Raw genomic sequence first — 18,237 nt, forward strand, 5'->3', positions numbered from 1 at the left:
TAATTTCCTTATTTGCTTTAGCTGAAATGGAAAAATGGAGGTGGTTCACATGCCATGCCGGCTGATAGTAACCTGGAATGTTCTTATCTTTTTAAGGTTGCAGTGATAACAGTGTTATCCTCTTTCATTCATGAACAGTGGAGCAAAATATCTGGGCTGATTAATGTAAGGGCCAACAAAAAATTGAATTAGTTGGTCAACGGTTAGTGGGCTCTGGGGCCTCATCCTCAGCAGCTCCGCCTCAGGAAAAGACACTTTTAGCATAACTGCCGCCTCCTCCTTTTAGAGGGCACTTCCCCTTTAAAGTATCAGAGAGGAAGCCACACACTTGGCTGCTCACTCTGCCTCTTTTTTAGTTTGTGGTTAGGTTTTGCAAAGGCTGCTGGGGTCAGGTTCACTGAAGAGATCTTAAAGGGTAAAGAAAGTAGTTTATGGTGGATCTCGTTAGTGTTTATAGCTGCTGGGGATGATACGAAGGAGAAATAATAAGTTACCAGAAGAAGAGAGTGGACTTTTAAATTCTCCTCACAAACATACGTGACTGGACTATTCATCACAAAAAGGTAAAGGCTTTATTGATGCTTTTGTTTTTGTTGTTTCAGAAACATATTTTATGCACTGACATGTTATTTGCTGACAGTGCTGCTCTGATGTGATCTAATATTTTTCTCCATTAAAAATCTACAGTTTAAAACAACACAGTTTTATTTTGTGCATGACTGGCTTTGCTCCCGAGCACTTTTTAAAGCTCTGGAAAATGACTTGAAAAATAATTTCAAGAAGCCCTCAAAGCTTCTCAGAAAGCAACACATTAAGGCGATGTTGTTAAAAAAAATCAATGTGTTTTTGTGTATTCGCCTTTTAAGAGCTTTTAAAGACTGTTTGCTAAGACTGTAACAGGACTTTGATACCATTAAAGTCCCATCACCGAGTTTTTTACATGTATGTGAATGCTGGAAACATTCACGTGTCAGACATAAAGTGCACCACAGTGTAAAAAGTGTTGGACGGTTATAGAAAATGCTCCTGTTTTGAACGGCTATAAAACTTTTATTTTCAAAGGATTTAAACCAGGTGATATAAAACATGCGTGCAGCACATAGGTGTGGTTTATTGTAGGTCACTGTGAGAATCTGCACATTTCCCCCTGACTATAAACTAACTGTGACAGGATATGCATCACTCTGTGAATTATAATACACACAAAAGCTGTTGTAACTGCAGAGTCCCAGCTGATGAATTATTAAATGACATGTGCCTCGTATCCAGCGTTGCAGGCTACAGCTGTCGCCGTTTTTCTTGCTCATTTAACTTGCTGTGAGTGAGGTTTTTTTTGTCGGACTGCCCGTCTAACTCAGCTGCTCACTCATACGAGAGAAAAATGCGATCTCTAGATCTGAATATAAATAGCAAGCGCGCTGAATGTGCACAGCGTGTACTCACGCTAATTTCCTTTCCCACTTTGTCACTTTCTTGTCAACTTCATCTGATTGAAATGTGCTTAGATTTTCATTCAGTCTGTTTTAGCTCTGGAGGCGTTCCAACTTTTCCTTGGTCCTTAAGACCAAATTCCTCATCGGCCCTCCATAGAGGGAATAAATCAATTTCAATTTTACCTCATTATTTGCAGTAGGCCCGAGTTGCCTCTGGAGGTTTGTGGTGACCACGTAGGCTCAAATGACCTGGTTAAAAGCTTGAAATAACTTTTAGGTCTTACTTCAAAAGTTTAAGACACATAGTCTTGCTTTAAGGCACTAAAATTGTGTCCCTGTAAAACAAATGGGAAACTTTTAAATCATTTTTCTTACAATACACTGTTGTGCAAGACTAACAAGGCATGGCTGTTGTTTATTGTTATCATAGGTCAAATTCTGGTTAGTTTTGCTTTTGAACTTATTTTATGTTGTTTCTAGTAGGTCTTACACTTTTTTACAGTTAATCCTTATCTACTCAGTGCTCAGGCATCATTCTCTTCCTGTTCTGAAACCAGAAAAGGAACCAAATTGTTAATAATTGATCTTTATTCACCTGCATTTCTTTCCCTTTTCAAGCCTCCTTATGCTTCTCCACAAATAACAGACGCATGTACTCCAGACATCAGACTTAACTTACATCAGACATGTAACTCTCACGTCTAACCTTTTTTTTTTTCAGTTTTTGTGGTCTCCTCTGCTTATACTATCATTGTTTCTCATTCCTTATAGGGTACCTTGACAGGGTGGCTGCAGATGAGAGGAAGTTGAAGGAAGTCACCTACAATCGGTCAATCTGGGAACCGTTAGCTAGTTTGAGTAAACCTCATGGGGCAAACTCTCAGTGTGAATTAAGCTTAAAATGCTAACTTGCTGATATATGATAAGAGGTGGTTTTGACATTGGTCTCCTAGTGGACTGTTTAATTGAAAGCAATCCAGTCCTGCTTACACAAGACTGGTCAGTGATATTCAAACTACGAGCAGCTTATACCGAAAATCTTTTCCCCTGCTGACAGAGTCTGCATATTCATATGCAGATATCTGTTTATAAAGACTAACGATGGACTCTGACGACTCCTATGTTCTGCTCTCTGAAGAGCAACTCATCTACATCATCACCATTCCCCTGTCGACCTCCATCATCCTGGCCAACCTCGTCATCATCTTGGGCATCTCCTGGAACCGCCAACTCCACAACACGCCCAACTACTTCTTCCTCAGCCTGTTAGTAGCCGACTTGTGTACGGGCGTGGCACTGCCGTTCATACCGCTGATGGGTCTAAACAGGCATTTAAGTTTTAGCTCCTGTCTGGTGGCTCACGTGTTCCCAAATTTCCTCTTCTTGGCGTTCCTCTTCAACCTGGTAATGGTTCACTATGAGCGCTACATATGCATTATTGACCCCTTGCATTACAGTAACCTGTGGATGCATCGCAGTTTTCCCTTAACGCTGCTTGTGGTGTGGACTCCGGCACTTTTGTATGCATCTCTACCTGCCTTTGGCTGGAATAACTGGACAGGGTCAGATTTTAACAGTTGCTGCGAAAGTACCCAAAATTTAACGGCATTTTCAAACTGCTTAGCAAATACAACCAGCTGTTGCTCGTACAGGAGGGTGTTCCCCAATGCATTTATCTTCCTGGAGGTGTATGGACTTGTTTTACCTGCTATTCTGGCCATCGCCGCCATGACCGGCCATGTTTTGTGGATCACCCGAGGCCAGCTGAAGGACATATGCCGCCTCCATCGTTCGGTGGAGCGAGGAAGTCAGGCCTCTGACCAGGAGCAAAAGCTGAACCTGCGGTACACGCGCTGCGTGGTAGCAGTGTCGCTGACTTTTCTCGCCTGCTGGGTTCCCTACCTCATTTACATGCATGTCTCCATAGCACTGGTGGTCAGCGACCCCAAGCGGAGTTCTACCACTCACATTGTGCTGTCCTGCACTGGTATCGGAAGCATGGCTGTAGTGCCGATTGTGCTGGGCTTGGCCAACAGGCAATACACAGAACCTGCGTTAAAACTTCTCCAGAAACTCAGAGACAGGTGGAGGCCAAGGACACAGGCATCAGAGGAAGCCACAGTCTGAAATGATACTGGTTTATCTAAATATTTATCAATATATTCTACAGAAAGCTGAAAGAGAAATAAGAAATATGGCTCTACAGCAGAAAACCCCCCCACATCTACTAGAGGGCGATCGTGGCTCAAGAGTTGGGAGTTTGCCTTGCAATTGGAAGGTTGCCGGTTCGAGCTCCGGCTTGGACAGTCCTCAGGCAAGACACTTCACCCGTTGCCTACTGGTGGTGGTCAGAGGGCCCGGTGGCGCCAGTGTCCGGCAGCCTCGCCTCTGTCAGTGCGCCCCAGGGTGGCTGTGGCTACAATGTAGCTGCCATCACCAGTGTGTGAATGTGTGTGTGAATGGGTGGATGACTGGATGTGTAAAGTGCTTTGGGGTCCTTAGGGACGAGTAAAGCGCTATACAAATACAGGCCGTTTACCATTTCACGTGGACACTTATTTATCAGTGTTTTATAAAATAAAAGTCCCCTAATGTTCTACCACTATTACTTCTAGGTTTTGAAGTGTCAGTTTCTTAAAGTTTACCATTGTTAGGCATATCCATATTAGCAAAGGTAACTAGAAAGATGAAGACTGGAACCAAATAAGAATAAAGAAGTATAAAAGTGAATAAAGTGCTCAGTTTTGCTATTCTGCAGATTAAGTTCTGGAAGGAATTTTAACCATCTTGAAAACAAAGGACCTAGTCTGTAATAGACATTTCGCAGGACTTTTTTTCTTTTTTTTAAAAGAGAAAACTATCCTCATTTGATAACTTTTCACAGATTTTTCCACTGGTATTTAAATTGACTTATGTTAAATATTACAAATTGAGCTCACAAAGATGAAGAAGGTAACTTTTCACCCAGAAATACATCCGCTTTTTAGTATTTTATGCAGTTTAGAATGACACAGAAGTAAGGCACTACTAATATAAAGACAATGACTCTGTGTTTTTTATAGAAATCTTAGTTTTTGTGCATGTACAAATATGTTCTGCTTATGTAAATGAAACTATAGGTGAACCTCTTACGTTACCTCTTAGAACTTTAGAATAAACATTTCCTCTGAAAGCCTTTTACGTGCATTTTGGACAAACAGTTTTTGGTGTTCTGCTTGGACTTTCTAAATTGGTACAATTCCATTATATTCTTAAAGTATTCTGAATTTTCCTAACCTTAAGCGACTGGTGTCTTTCAGCATTAATAATAAAAAATCGCTAAAAGATGCACATTTTTCCATACAGAAGAAAACATTTTTGAGCGAGATTGTGGTTTGCTAGGTTATCAACTAAGGCTAGCAAATTTGGTAAGTAAGGTGAATCGTAGACTTTACAGGTCCAACACACAGATACATATATTCACTAAAATAAGTGCAACAAATTCACTCACCAAAACTCAAGAACAAACTTCTTGGATGGGGTGTTAGTACAGCAAATTATTTCTCAGATAGTTCCTTTTAAAAATGTTCCAACAGCATTGTGGTTCAGTTTTGTTATTCAAATTAGCTGTAGCCTAGCACACAGCTAGCATGTAGCTGCATGTAGCTGTTTGTCAAAATTGTCTCAACCTTGTAGTTGTCTCTCATGACATAATGAACTTATTGATCAATCATCTGTCAAGTCGTCAGAAACATAGAATTTTCTAACTGGTTGCCAAGTGGTTCTTCAAGATTGCTAGCAATCACTAGGTAAAACTGGTAACAGAGGTAGAGCCATTGAGTAAGCTGTGTCAGAGAGGTTATGGTTAGAATTGTCATGTGATACAAGGAGACTTCAAATAGTTCCAGCTGTGCTTCGCAGCAAATTTAAATCAAGTGACAGGTCGTCGATTTTTACAGCATCTAAATCTCCTAATGTTTTGGTAGACCTACCAATATATTAGGCATGCATTGTATGGCACAAGTTAATTTTATCAGAGTGTACTGACAGCATGGAATTTTACTTTTAAACATCTTACCTTTAAAAAGTATATCCCAATCTTCTGTGCAGCTATATTTTGATGGTACGGCCAGCGTATGTTGCTAACCTCTGGCACTATTGTGAGGCTCCACGGTCCACTGTTGTTGTAAAAAATGGTCCATTGGAGTGAATGGAGATGACGCGACTCTTCCATTCAGGGTGCTGCACCACAAACCTTGTTACTTGTATGCAAAGCCTCACTAACTACTAGCCGAACAGTAGTGAAACTCAAAAAGGTTTAATGAAAACTGGAAACAGTAATCATTTGCTTTCAAAATAAATATTCTGCCTCAGTGCTGGAGCCCACATGAGGTGTAACTTTTACTTGAATGCAAATAGTCTCCATTTCCCATTTGTCTTACTTTTTGCAATTCTACTAGTGCTCGGAGAGTACCTGGCAGGTGCTTTGCAGACAATTCGAATTTCTGGCGACCTATTAGTGACCAAAGTAATTGCAAGAAGGCTTTTGGTGCAGTACTGTATACTTCTTTGTGGCCAATTTCACACAGCAACAGCAAACAACATCTCACACATTTTTTGCATAGTGGCTTTAGCACTTGTCTTCAGATTTATTGCCAACAACCTCCAGACACCACTTGTCAACTGGCCATAAAATATAAATTCTCCCCTAGCAACCGGTGATTGCTTGATGGTCAGGACTAGCCCTAGACACACAGATGGTCAGGATTGTGTGTCTAGGCATATTCACTTGGCCTGACAGTGTCACGTGTCCATAATGCCTGCAAAATCTGATTTATTTATTTTTTTTCTGCTGGAGCTCTGGAAATTTTAACATGGGAGTCTATGGGGACTGACAGGTTTTTGCCATTGCAATTATTAGTTCTTCCTTATTGGCTCTATTTGTTAGCCCTGGAAAAAAATATAAATGGCTAACTTAAATCCCGTTGGCATGACTCAGAGGAGGATTTAAAATAGAGAATTATCACCATGTTGCAAGTCAAAGACCACCATCTCTTGTTGGTCTCAAGAAATTGCTGGCAACCTTGAAGCTAATTAGACACGACCACTTTGGTACAACTGCTAATGTCAGCTTACTAACACACTGATGTTTATCGAGTATGCTGTTTATTTGAATTGTATTACTGCAAACAGTGAGTGCCTGCAGAATATCACAGCTGGGTGTAAATCTTCTCTAACACAATCTAATTGCAGGTTTGTTGAAGTGTCCTTGTGTCAGATGTACATTTCATAGCTCATTGTAATGCTCGCTCTGGACATCAAATTGTAGTTTTTTCCATCTGGCACCCCTCCCCCGTAATATTTGCTACTTCCCTCACCAGTATTTATCTATGTACTGGTATGCAAGCTCAAGAGGGGAGATGGGTCCGTAATACAGAAACACACAGGGGAGAGACACGTGGTGAAAATAATAAGAAAAAAATCATTATTACATAAAAATCCACAAAACTACAACATTCTGGTTTCTGTTTTATGAGACAAATCATTGCAAGTAGTGAATCCTTTTAAAAAGGTGGCACGAGAAACATCTGCTGCCTCTAGATCCATCCAGGGGAAACGAGCTTTGTATTTGAGGCTTGATTAAACAGAACACGCGGTGCTTGATTCCCCAGTCAATCAGAATGGGGTTTTAAATGTCTGCAAACAGTATGCGGGTGGAAAAGAGACTCAAATCAAATTAAGTGGAAGGTTGAACTGAACTGACATTTGTAAAGCCAGAGTCGAGGGAAGGTGCCTTGCTAAGTCATGTTCCAATGGATATTCCAGTGGTTATGTAGACTGGAATATCATGTACATATGAATCAGAAAGACAGAGGAGAACCGGGAGGGGAAGGAGGGAACAGGGACTGCTGGGCTCCAGCTAATCTGCTAAAGACTCACTTTTATCTTAATCAGCTGGAGACCTGCTGATATATTCGTCTAACATATGCACCGGGCTTTAAATGTGTCTAAATCAAGGGTGTCAAACATAAGGCCCGAGGGCCAGAATCAGAATTATCCTGGCAAAGACTTAAATCCAGCCCACTGGTCATCTTTGGAAAATGTAAACAAGGGCACACATTTTGGACTTTTACCTGTATGTTCAGTGTTTTTACAGCTTCTCCTGCTGATAAAGATCTCCTCCATAACCATTCATACTATACCAACGTTACAGATAAACAATAAAACCGAGGTTTCTATAATAGTAATATTTTTTATTCTGATTTATTAAACATGAATTACTCTTCTGTAATTGTAATTGCAGGAGCGCCTGGTTAGTACGCTACCAGAACCTTTTCTGTAAGTTTACACATCTATTTATGTGTACTGATAGATTGTTTTCATTAACTACAGCAGCATTTCTTTATCATGTAGAAAAACCAAGACCTCCTGTTAAAATTGCAATTCTTTTTCTGATATTAAATTAGATTAAATGTGTAGTTAAACATCTTTACACTGCAGAAAAGGGAGTTTTGCTGGTCTGGCCCACTAAAGTGGAAAGTAGGCTGTGTATGATGTAAGATGAGTTTGACATCTCTGGTCTGGAGATTTTATAAATATAATGTCAAACTATTAATAAGTAGTTTGATATTATAGTAAACAACACATTTGCTGAGACCCTTATAAATTTTCTGTCATTGAAGAATGAGAGGACCCAGGTGCAGACTGAGCCCAGCGATATGCAGTGGTGTGAAAAAGTGTTTGCTGCTTTTCTGATCTCCTATTTTTGTATATTTGTTAAACCTAAATGTTTCACATGATCAGACAAACTTACATATTAGACGAAGGTAACACGAGTAAAGGTAAAATGTACTTGACGGCAGAGCAGATGATCCCACAGCAGGGAAACAAAAACCAGGAAGCAAAACCGAAACACGAGACGACAAACCCGCAGTGTGAAACAGGAAGAAATGAAAAGATAATTGAAAAGTGAGGACTGAAGGCACTCTGATGCAGAAACTATAACAAGGACAGAAACGCAGAACAGAGAAGAGACACGAAATCACGAAATAAGGAAACTAGAAACCTGGAGTAGCAGAACAAAGACAACACAATGCCAGGGATGTGACATTATGTCTCATTAATGTGGCTCTGTGGGTCTGCTAATGCTCCAACGTGAATGTAGAGACCCTGTCGCAGCTTTCAAAAGATGTTTGTTCATAAGTTGGACATGATTCATTTTAAATAGCTCAGGCTGATGAATATCCACAGGAGTCAGAGGGCAAGGTGCCCCCCAAAAAAGGTAGTTGCCCCAGTGCCCCTACAGGATTGCCTGGTAGGCGTTACTGGTCACTTTTCTTCTGAACCGACTCATCAGGCAACAACTTTTTTCCACTGCTCCCAACGCCAATATTTATGTTCCCTAAACTGAAACCTTCTCATTGGCTTCACTGATAAGTGTTTTCTTAAGGCCGTACATTGCATGAAAATGTTCTTACATTCACTATTAAACCAAACTTTGAATTCTACTGTTGATTTCTTACAATTTGATTTAATCAAATCTCTGTCTCACAGATGATTCTTCACCATTATCCTTCCAGGTTTTATTACTGTGTTGAATAGCTGTTAGGCCAAACCGCAGATCAATTCATGTTTAAGCCACTCGCCTTTATCTACTACAAAACGCTGTCAAACCTAAAATGAGGACGTGGGCCCAGCTAGTAAACCACCTGTTGTCAGCTGAAACATATGAATCACTGCACTGATAATAGATCATTCCTTGGTTAATTCCAGAATTTGGGTTGGATATATGTTTATATAATTTTGTGCCTTAGTAAGTATGAAATTAAGACAGCAGACACATTAATCATTTTTGCTTCATGAATTATTTTATTGCTATTGCGCTGCACACATTCACCCAAATGATAGATGTCACTTTGGCATAAGCTGAGGTAAGAAGTCCCACACACATAAGAAAAAACATCCCTTTGCAGCATTGTGTAAAGATGCACAGCTTACAGCACCACTGAAATATTCTGATTTGTTTTTGCATGAAAAGCCATTCCAAGCCCTGTTGTCACTCTATGAAGAAACGTATGCATATATGTCCTCTCCACTCCTTTAATTGCACCTTTAAACCTCCAAGTTCCTTATTTTGCTGCTGATGTCGCTGAGAAACCTTTGCAGTGTTTTTACAGAGAGCTGCCCGATTCCTATTTCGCTCACAAATGTTTAAGAGAAATAGAAAAAACAAAAACTACAATGGAGCACCACAAGCCTTTACGAATGCGAACAAAGAAAAGAAAACATTTCCAGAAACACTGCTTGACACGAACACATTCACGCACAATTTTTAGGCAAACGTTCAACCTGCCGGGAAGCTGCTGTTACTGCTCACTCTTCCAGAAAGCACACAAACTAAAAAAGATTATTATATATAAAAAACAAATTTAAAAAAATCTGGATATTTAATTTAAATAAATTTAACTTTGTTTGAATTAGTTTCACATTTTCATTCACATTGATTCACAGTTTGCGGATATCGGCCTGTGATGGATTGGACCAGCTCAGGCACACTTCTTCTGGCACCATGTCAGCTGGGACAGGCTTAAAGCCCCATCGGTGACTCTGACTGATTGAGCTGACATACTCTAACGCTGCAGACAGAGGCATGACAGACAGTCCCAGTCAATCAGTCAGTGTACTGGTAACTTTCAGACACAAGTTTGCCTTCTTCCACTTCCAACCGGATCAACAGGCGCTTCTTGGTGGCAGGGGACACTGGTGGGACAATAGTGGTGTCCGGGGCAATGGTGGGCGTGGTGACGGCGATATCCCGGACAGGGGTGGGTTCGGTGGCTTTCGGTTTGGCTGGCACGTATCGCGTCGGCGGCAGGTGAACGTCTGCGTGCAAGTAAGGACTTGGATTGGTTGGTTTGTTTTTAGAAATCTGAGCAAAAAAGAGGTTTGATTTTAGTAGGATGAAAAAAATTAATCAAGCATGAGAATGCTGATATGTGTGAAATGGATGTTACTGGTTTGGCTCGCTTTTGATTGATTTTTCAATTTAGATTGATCTTTTTTTATGTGTTAACGTTTTGCTTTATTTAACTCTCTCTGTTGGTTTCTACTGACATCACTGGTTCACTGGATGACCAAAATTGAGGCCTTTTTGGACACGTGAAATAGTCACATTGATCAGCAGTAATGCATTATTGGATGACAAAGCTTTGTTAGTGGTTTATTAGAAAGAAATGAATCACTTTATATTCAGTGGTTTTGAAGCTAGAGCTCAGATCCCACACTGGGGCTTGGAGGACAATATTCTGCAAGTGTCAGAACTCCGTTTTTGCAATTTTAGCACCAACAATATTCACACTAAAAAAAAAGGACGAATAAAATCATCACTCATATTTTCACTCAACTATTCCTGAGTAAAGAACACGATAAGGGATCCTGAGCCACAACTATTGGGAACCACTGTCTTTAGAAGATATAGATTTTTGATTTTATTAAAGGGAAATTTGTACAGAATTAGTAAAATAAAGAATAAAAATGTATACACTTATGTGTCAGTAGACAACAAAGGTTCTCACCTGATTGGCGCGTTAGGTAGCTCATTCTGGAGATAGAGCAGACACAGATATTAGTACAAGCACTACATTGAGATAATACGGTATTTTATTATTATTTTTTCTCTTTGGTTTTTCGATGCTCCCTCTGCTTACATACCTCTGCTCCTCGCCCTCCAGCAGCTTTTTGTAGGTGTTGATCTCGATGTCCATGGCCAGCTTGATGTTCAGCAGCTCTTGGTGATCACGGATCAGTGAAGCCAAGTCCTGCCTGGCCCGCTTCAAACAATCTTCCAGCAGAGCGATATTTTCCCGGGCCTTGTTGAGATTTTCCTCACCCTCTTTTCTAGCATCATCCAGGTCATTCATGAGGGCCTCTTCCTGATGGGAAAACAGAGATAAGATAACATCAGCAGTGACTAGATGGACAACGTGCGTGCTGACTAAATACTGTCCAAATAATGTATCTAAGGGGAACCAACCTTCCTTCTGAGACTCTCCAGGTCTGCTGTAAGCCTCTGGATGAGACGCAGCAAGTCTGAAATCTCCCTCTTTATGTCACGCACTTCTTGCTCGCGCTCTCCTACAGTTTGGACCAGAGATTCCATCTAAAGTGGGAACAGGGAGGTCAAATACTCAAAACATCTGCGGTAAGACTGAATGTCATATAAGCAATCATAGAAAAATACTTTTCTCTGGTTCCACTGCTCAGCCTCTTCCCTGGTGCGGGTAGCCATGGTAGCATATTGATTCTCAACGGCCTTGATGAACTGGTCCATGTCCAGAGAACGTCTGGTGTTGTCCTGTAGGACCACTGTTTTGTTCTGGATGCGTGACTCCAGCTCCTTGATCTCCTGCAGGGGCAGACATGGAGACAGTGAGTTATTGTGGAGACAAAGAAAAAGACCCACACACCAAATTTATTAGACCACCTGTCATTTGTAATTACCAATACTGTTAATTCAGTGTCACTAAGTGGATTTTCATCACTTTCATTACCTCATCAAATGCGAGCCTGAGGAAGGCCATTGTTCTCATCAGGTCCTCAAGATCCACAGCCAGAGCTACTGCCTCCAAGTGGCCTTCGTCTACGTCCTGTAACACACACATTAAATATACATACATGTGCCTCCAGTGACGACACAGTGATGAATAAAACTTTAAAGCTCACAGTACCTTTTTAGACACAACAAAGTCGTTCTCAAGGTCACCTCTCTGGCGCAACTGGTCTTCATACCTGAAACCAATTCCAAATAAAAAGGTGAAAAACTGATGAAGTTACAAGTTTTATTGCAACAATCAACATGTTCAGTAAAATCAGCCGCCCTGTGATTTGCTGACCTTTCCTTGGTATTTTCCACCTCGTCCTGGATCTCCTGCAGCTCAGGCTGCAGTTTGTTCTGGTCGGATTTCAAGCTTTCAATCTGCTGCTCCAGCTCGTTCTCCAGCTGCTTCACAAGATACTCAACCTTCCCGTTGTAGTCCTCCTGCTCCCTGAGGATCTTCAGCTTTGTCTCAAGTCTTCTCTTCTCATTCTCCAGGTTTTTCACCTACAAGACACAGACAGACAACATGGGTATGAATGCATCACAACAATGTGTCTCTGTGGAATCCTTAATCTCCATACTGCACGTGATAATGGCGACTCACTGCTGACCTTAGACGTTGACGTTTTCTCATTTTTCCACAAGGTGGCATCCTACGTGCAGGCCTATCTCTGATTATGTGCATATGAAGAAAATGAACTGCAGATAGACTTGTTTTTTGTGGCCTCCGGTAACATAATTGGTTTGAGCCGACAGGAAACACTATTCATGGGCCATTTGCACTTTTTCAAATCGCAGTAAAAGCACTTAAAAAGAAAAATAATTATAAGTGAAAAATCCAAAAATTAATGATAATTAAAATGTAAAAAACAGACGCAGACTTGTAACATTTAAATATAACAAAAACCATAATCCTCGAAGACGGAGGACAAATAAACAGGATGTTTTTGTGTGTGCGCGTAATTTATTTATTCTGTCTCTGCTTATTCATCAGATTTGGATTCATTTACTTATTATTCAACTGTTGTTACCCAGTTAAGCATTTTTTGGCATGTCATTATAAACCAAAAGGTTGCACTATGACAAATAAGAACAACAAGAAAGACAAAAACAACAACCCAACAACAACAACAACAACAACAACAACAACAACAACAACAACAACAACAACAATAATAATAATAATAATAATAATAATAATAATAATAATAATAATAAACCTTTTCAATGAGCGCGACGAACTTGTCATTGAGTCCAACCAATTCGTTCTTCTCCTTGGATTTTCCCGATGAATCGACTCTGTCGGTCGGGACGCTTCTGAGCGGCTTCTTGCTGCTGGGGGAGTAGGACTGGCTGCTGTAGTCTCTTGGTTTGGACATACTGAAGCTTGAAGCGAAGAGCTGGAGTGTGGCTGAACAGGTGAGGGGAGAAGGCGCCTGCAGCCCTGCAGATCACCTTCTTTATAGGTGGACAGGTACAACCCCTCACCTGCCCCAAACTCTGCGTGCGTCCAATCACGAGAGGACAAGTGCGAGATTAAATGGAAAGGTCAACGTGAAATACTTGAATTTCGACTCTAAACCAGTCTGCCCAGGAGCACCGGGGCCAATGGCGTCTCTGGGGGGCGGATTCGTGCGAAAAAACAAGTATAAGAACTACCTGCATCCTCCATCAGGCGCCTTAGACGCTCGGTGTCAGTGTCTGCTCTCTCTCACTCTTTCATCCAGCAACGATCATCATGCCTTCAAACAGCGCTGCCAGCATGTTTGGTGGAGCCGGGGGAAGGGGTGCCAAGGCGTCCGTGTCGACCCTGGATGGGCTGCGCAAAGTGCTGGGCAACCAGACAGAAAAAGATTCGGCTCCCATCCATAAAGCTGCTGCCAAGCCCGTAGCCTCCCAGGCTCCGAGCGCCCCGGAAACTCTCGTCGCTCCCGGTGGCGACAAGGAGACACTGCGGACCCTGAACAATCGGCTGTCCGGCTACCTGAACAGAGTGAAGCAGCTTCAGGAGGAGAACAACGATCTGCAGAAAGAGATCGACGACATCCTGGCCAAGAGGAAAGTACCCGAGGGGCGTGATTGGGATGGAATCCTGAAACCCCTGGATAACCTCAAAAGGGAGGTGGGTCAGATTTCTTTCATTCTTGGAATTAACATGCAAATAAATTTCTGACTATACTTTCTTTAATGTAATCTTAAATTCTAACTATTAATGCATATCCTTATTTGATCAGATCAAAGACATCACAGATGACAATGCAAAGCTGCTGCTGCAGATTGATAACAGCAGACTGGCAAATGAAGACTTCAAGAACAAGTGAGTGTGAATGCCGTCCAGGCAAGGGCTCAGAAAATAAACGACAAATTTGTAACAGCAACATAGCATTTGTAGCGTTTGTGAAGTTTGAAGCCAGGCTCCTTCTGTTGATGCAGGCTGGATGATGAGAATAAGGCATGCAAAGAATTAGAAAAGGACCTGGAGGATCTGAAGAGGGCCAAAGATGATACCAAACTGAGCTGCGACCAGACGAGGGAAGAGATCAACATGGTTAATGATGAGCTTGAGCGTCTCAAGACGGAACACAAGAAAGTAAGGAGGAAAACCAGCATGTTAAAAGTCACACGCTCAGTGCTGTATTGTGTGAAACTTGTAACTTGTGTTTGTCTTGCAGGAGGTTGATTCTCTGCTTGAGAAGATCAAGGACTCAGATGTGACAGTGGAGATTAAGTCCCAGGACAACAACCTGAGTGACGTTGTCCAGAATGTCCGCAGACATTATGAGAAAGTGGCTGAGAAGAACCTGAAGGAGGCAGATGAATGGTACAAAGACAAGGTATGGAAGATTAAAGCTGGGAATGATGTGCTTCCTTGTCTCAGTTTATCTCACTGTTTTCATCATATTATTTCTCCCCCAGTTTGAAACCATCAAGGTGGAAGAGGCCCAGAATACTGAGGCCTTGGAGTCTGGAAAGAATGAGCTCAAAGATCTCCAGAAACAGAAGCAAACTTTGGAAATTCAGATTCAGACCAAGAACAACAAGGTAAGCGCACAAGAGTGAATGCAAGACTGTACAAATGCAGTACATTACAAAAGAAACACAATCTCAATATCAGGACAAGATTGACGTTTCTCTTTTGTTGACACAGAAACAGAAAACATGAACAAAATATCAATATCGAGTATTCTTAAGGTTTGTTTTTCATTGGTAGCTGCGCACTGTGGAGCAAACCCTGAAAAACATCAAAATGGAGTATGGTCATCGCCTGGAGCCATCCAACAAGATCATTCATAAGCTGCAGCAGGACCTCGGAGACGTGAGGGAACAGGTGGAGCTGCAACTAGACGCCAACAAAAACCTGCTGTCTGTCAAGATGAAGCTGGAGAAGGAACTCGAACAGTACCAAGAACTTCTTTCTCGCTTATTTGATGATGTTGAAAAGTAAGGATGATGGCAGGTGCATCCTGTTTACTTTTAAACCTGTTGCGGGTATAAAACAGGTTTGCCAGCTGGCAGAACAGAGTGTCTGTTTAGTCATGTGGTGCTTTACCTCCATACATAATAAGTAAAACACAGCACTTTTACCCAAAGGACTGACATCTTATATGAAACCAGATCTTTAGATCTGCTGTCATTTGTTTAATTTAATTCAGTTAGTTATAGAAAATGAAAATAAATCTTTAATAAATTTGATTATTTGTTAAAAGCATTTCTGGCGAGGGCAGTTGGTAACAAAATAGCTATAAAATAAGTAGTTCAGAATGAAAACAGAGGCACTATTCTCTTTATATTTCCTGTATTGTTGCTTTAAGGTGAAACCACGTTGTGTTTTAATGTCTGTAATTTCCTGGTAAGGGCTTTTTTTAGCCTGCAAATCTTTACCTAATGTAGTTTTACGGTTCAACATTAAGGGAAAACACCATGTGAATGTTGGCACTGTGTGCTTATTTCCCACTTGGTGTGTTAGCTCTTTATGCTTTTCTTCCCTGACAGCGCAGAGTTTGCTTTAACGGATGCAATACCGCAAGGTAAGTTTGGGATCTGCCAAGAAAAAAAAAAGTTAAATCACAATGAACGTGTCTGTCACGCATCCACGTGCCGAGACCTGATCAGCAAGATTCATATCGCTAAACAAGACTTGGGTCAGTTACTGCCTATGATGCGTTCAGTTTGGTATGACTCCACTCCAACAGGAAACAAAGTAAAGATACCAGAATCTGACCCTTGTCTTCCCTTTAGGACTCTAAATGTGAACAAAAATAGGAAATTACAGAAAAATAGTAAATCAAAAATAAAAATCTAAATGCTGAGTTAACAGTTTTGGGAAGTATGCTTACTGACTTTCTTGCCAAGAATTAGATGAGAAGGTAGTTACAAGTCTTACTTTAGTCCCTTAAGTATAACTAGCAGACAGTTAGCTTAACTTAGCTTAGCAAAAAGAAAATAATGAATCACCTACTTAGATACATTCATACATATACATACATATATATATACATATATGTGTGTGTGTATATATGTGTGTGTGTGTGTGTGTGTGTACAAATAGCTGTGTACTATGGAAGCTGATTTCTGCTACTATAAAAAAGTCCTCCACAAAATTTGGATTAATGTCCAGTTGGCCAATTCAAAATTTCAAGTTATTAAATTGAAATTTCAAGATACATAACTTCAAATTTTGAGGCATTATGTCAAAATGTTGAGATAGCTAACTTGAAATTTTGAGTCATCAAAATTTCAAAATGTGAATATTAAGTCAGATTTTTTTGAGATATTAACCAAAATTCTGAGTTGAATTGATTTTGTACCTGAAAATTTGAAATTTTAGTTATTTACTTGAAATTTCAACATACCTAATTTAAAATTTCAAGTTTAGTCAAAGTTTTGGGATGCATAACTCAAAGTTTGAGTAAAGTTGAAATTTGAAATTTTGAGTTATTTATTTTAAAAAAATTGAGACTCCTAATCTGAAAATTTGAATGGTCAAAATTTCAAAATACTGAACTTGAAATCACTGAGTCATTAAGTAAAACTTTGGAGATATTAACCAAAAGTCTTCACCTTTTTTCTTTTTTAGTAGCATAAAAAAGCTTCCATAGTGTCACCCACTGATACTTTTGGTGCCAACACTAACTAGCATTAGGCATCAGCAAGGAAGAAAATAAGCACATTTCCCAACATTTCTAAACTACCTCTTTAAAGCTAGCCGCATCACTAAAATGCACTAGACCATTGCAATAACACCATATTTTAACTCTACATCTTAATCCAATGAATAATTATTTTCAAAAGCTAATCAATCACCATTAAACCAAATATTTTTGATTCTCAGCAAACTCATAAACAGGTAACAGGAACTAACAGACTAAAGGCATATTTGTAACCTCTAAAATATGTCTTTTTGTTTACAGGGCAACAAACTAAAGAAGATGACGTTCCGGAACAGGGTGAAATAATAAAACAAGAAGTAGTTGCAAAACAAGAAAGCGCTCCCTCTAATCAATCAGCCCCCCCAGAAGCTCCTGAAGTGGAGGAGGAACCCCCCATCCAGGCTGACTCAAATGCTAGTAGCAGGGAAGAGGCTGCAGTCAGCAGCTCTGCTAAAAAGAAGAAATCTAAAAAGTCCAAGAAGTCCAAAACTAAGAAGGATTCCTCCTCCTCCTCTTCTTCCTCCTCCTCCTCCTCTTCTTCCTCCTCCTCCTCCTCCTCTTCCTCCTCCTCTTCTTCCTCCTCTGATTCCGAAAAGGAAGAAGAAAAGCCTGTAACTGAGGGTGAAGTGGTGACAGCTTGATCTTAAATGCTTTCTTTTTTTTCAGTTCGGTTATTTTCTTTTTCTGCTGTTCAGCAAATTAAAACTGCCTTCTGTACTGGTGCTGTCAAACCTGTAAAGTTACTCTGAGGTGCTGTTGTGGTTTATGTTCTCAGCTGTGCATGAAATAAAAAGATGTGGTTTTGAAAGACAAATGCTCAGCAGCGTCTTATTGATTTATTCTTTCATACATGAATTACTTGGCAGTTACTGCAGTGATAGTGCAGTCACTCAGAAAAAGAGGATCACAAATTGGCATAAGTTTGATCTTCACAGACTAAAGTTCATTTTTGGTGCCTTAAAACTCTTAATGTTCAGATATGCCCAGTCACTATAGCTTTAGCAACAAGAAACATCCTCAAATGTCTTTTAGAAAGTCCACCAATGCTTCAACCCAAAGCTTATACAGTTTGCCATAA

General features: G+C 40.5%; 3 protein-coding genes across 4 annotated transcripts; 2 read left to right on the forward strand and 1 right to left on the reverse strand.

Annotated features, from left to right (window-relative positions):
* The first annotated feature begins 328 nt into the window (after positions 1–328).
* LOC146682104 (G protein-coupled bile acid receptor 1-like) lies at positions 329–4,430 on the forward strand. The gene is made up of 2 exons (XM_085448554.1): positions 329–563; positions 2,205–4,430. Exon 2 carries the CDS (start codon positions 2,535–2,537, stop codon positions 3,558–3,560), a length of 1,026 nt encoding a protein of 341 aa, XP_085304680.1. The 5' UTR covers positions 329–563; positions 2,205–2,534; the 3' UTR covers positions 3,561–4,430.
* Positions 4,431–9,258: 4,828 nt separating this feature from the next.
* Positions 9,259–13,458, reverse strand: LOC146682105 (intermediate filament protein ON3-like). 2 transcript variants are annotated; one of them, XM_085448549.1, is made up of 9 exons: positions 13,230–13,458; positions 12,305–12,513; positions 12,140–12,200; positions 11,963–12,058; positions 11,653–11,817; positions 11,446–11,571; positions 11,124–11,344; positions 10,988–11,013; positions 9,259–10,295 (listed from the first exon to the last, which is right to left on the reverse strand). In XM_085448549.1, exons 1-9 carry the CDS (start codon positions 13,386–13,388, stop codon positions 10,084–10,086), a joined length of 1,275 nt encoding a protein of 424 aa, XP_085304675.1. In that variant the 5' UTR covers positions 13,389–13,458; the 3' UTR covers positions 9,259–10,083. The 2 variants fall into 2 exon arrangements, with proteins under 2 accessions (XP_085304675.1, XP_085304676.1); XM_085448550.1 differs by having other exon boundaries at positions 10,228–10,341.
* A 224-nt stretch (positions 13,459–13,682) lies between these two features.
* Positions 13,683–17,973, forward strand: LOC146682106 (keratin, type I cytoskeletal 18-like). The gene is made up of 8 exons (XM_085448548.1): positions 13,683–14,131; positions 14,244–14,326; positions 14,443–14,599; positions 14,682–14,843; positions 14,926–15,051; positions 15,221–15,450; positions 16,003–16,037; positions 17,421–17,973. The coding sequence occupies exons 1-8, from the start codon at positions 13,748–13,750 to the stop codon at positions 17,798–17,800; spliced, it is 1,557 nt and encodes a 518-aa protein (XP_085304674.1). The 5' UTR covers positions 13,683–13,747; the 3' UTR covers positions 17,801–17,973.
* The last annotated feature ends 264 nt before the right edge of the window (positions 17,974–18,237 follow it).

Source organism: Copadichromis virginalis, linkage group LG23 (assembly GCF_057382275.1).
Source record: "Copadichromis virginalis isolate Kocher_CV1m ecotype Utaka linkage group LG23, C_Virginalis_male_GT1.1, whole genome shotgun sequence".
NCBI classification, from domain to species: Eukaryota; Metazoa; Chordata; class Actinopteri; order Cichliformes; family Cichlidae; genus Copadichromis; species Copadichromis virginalis.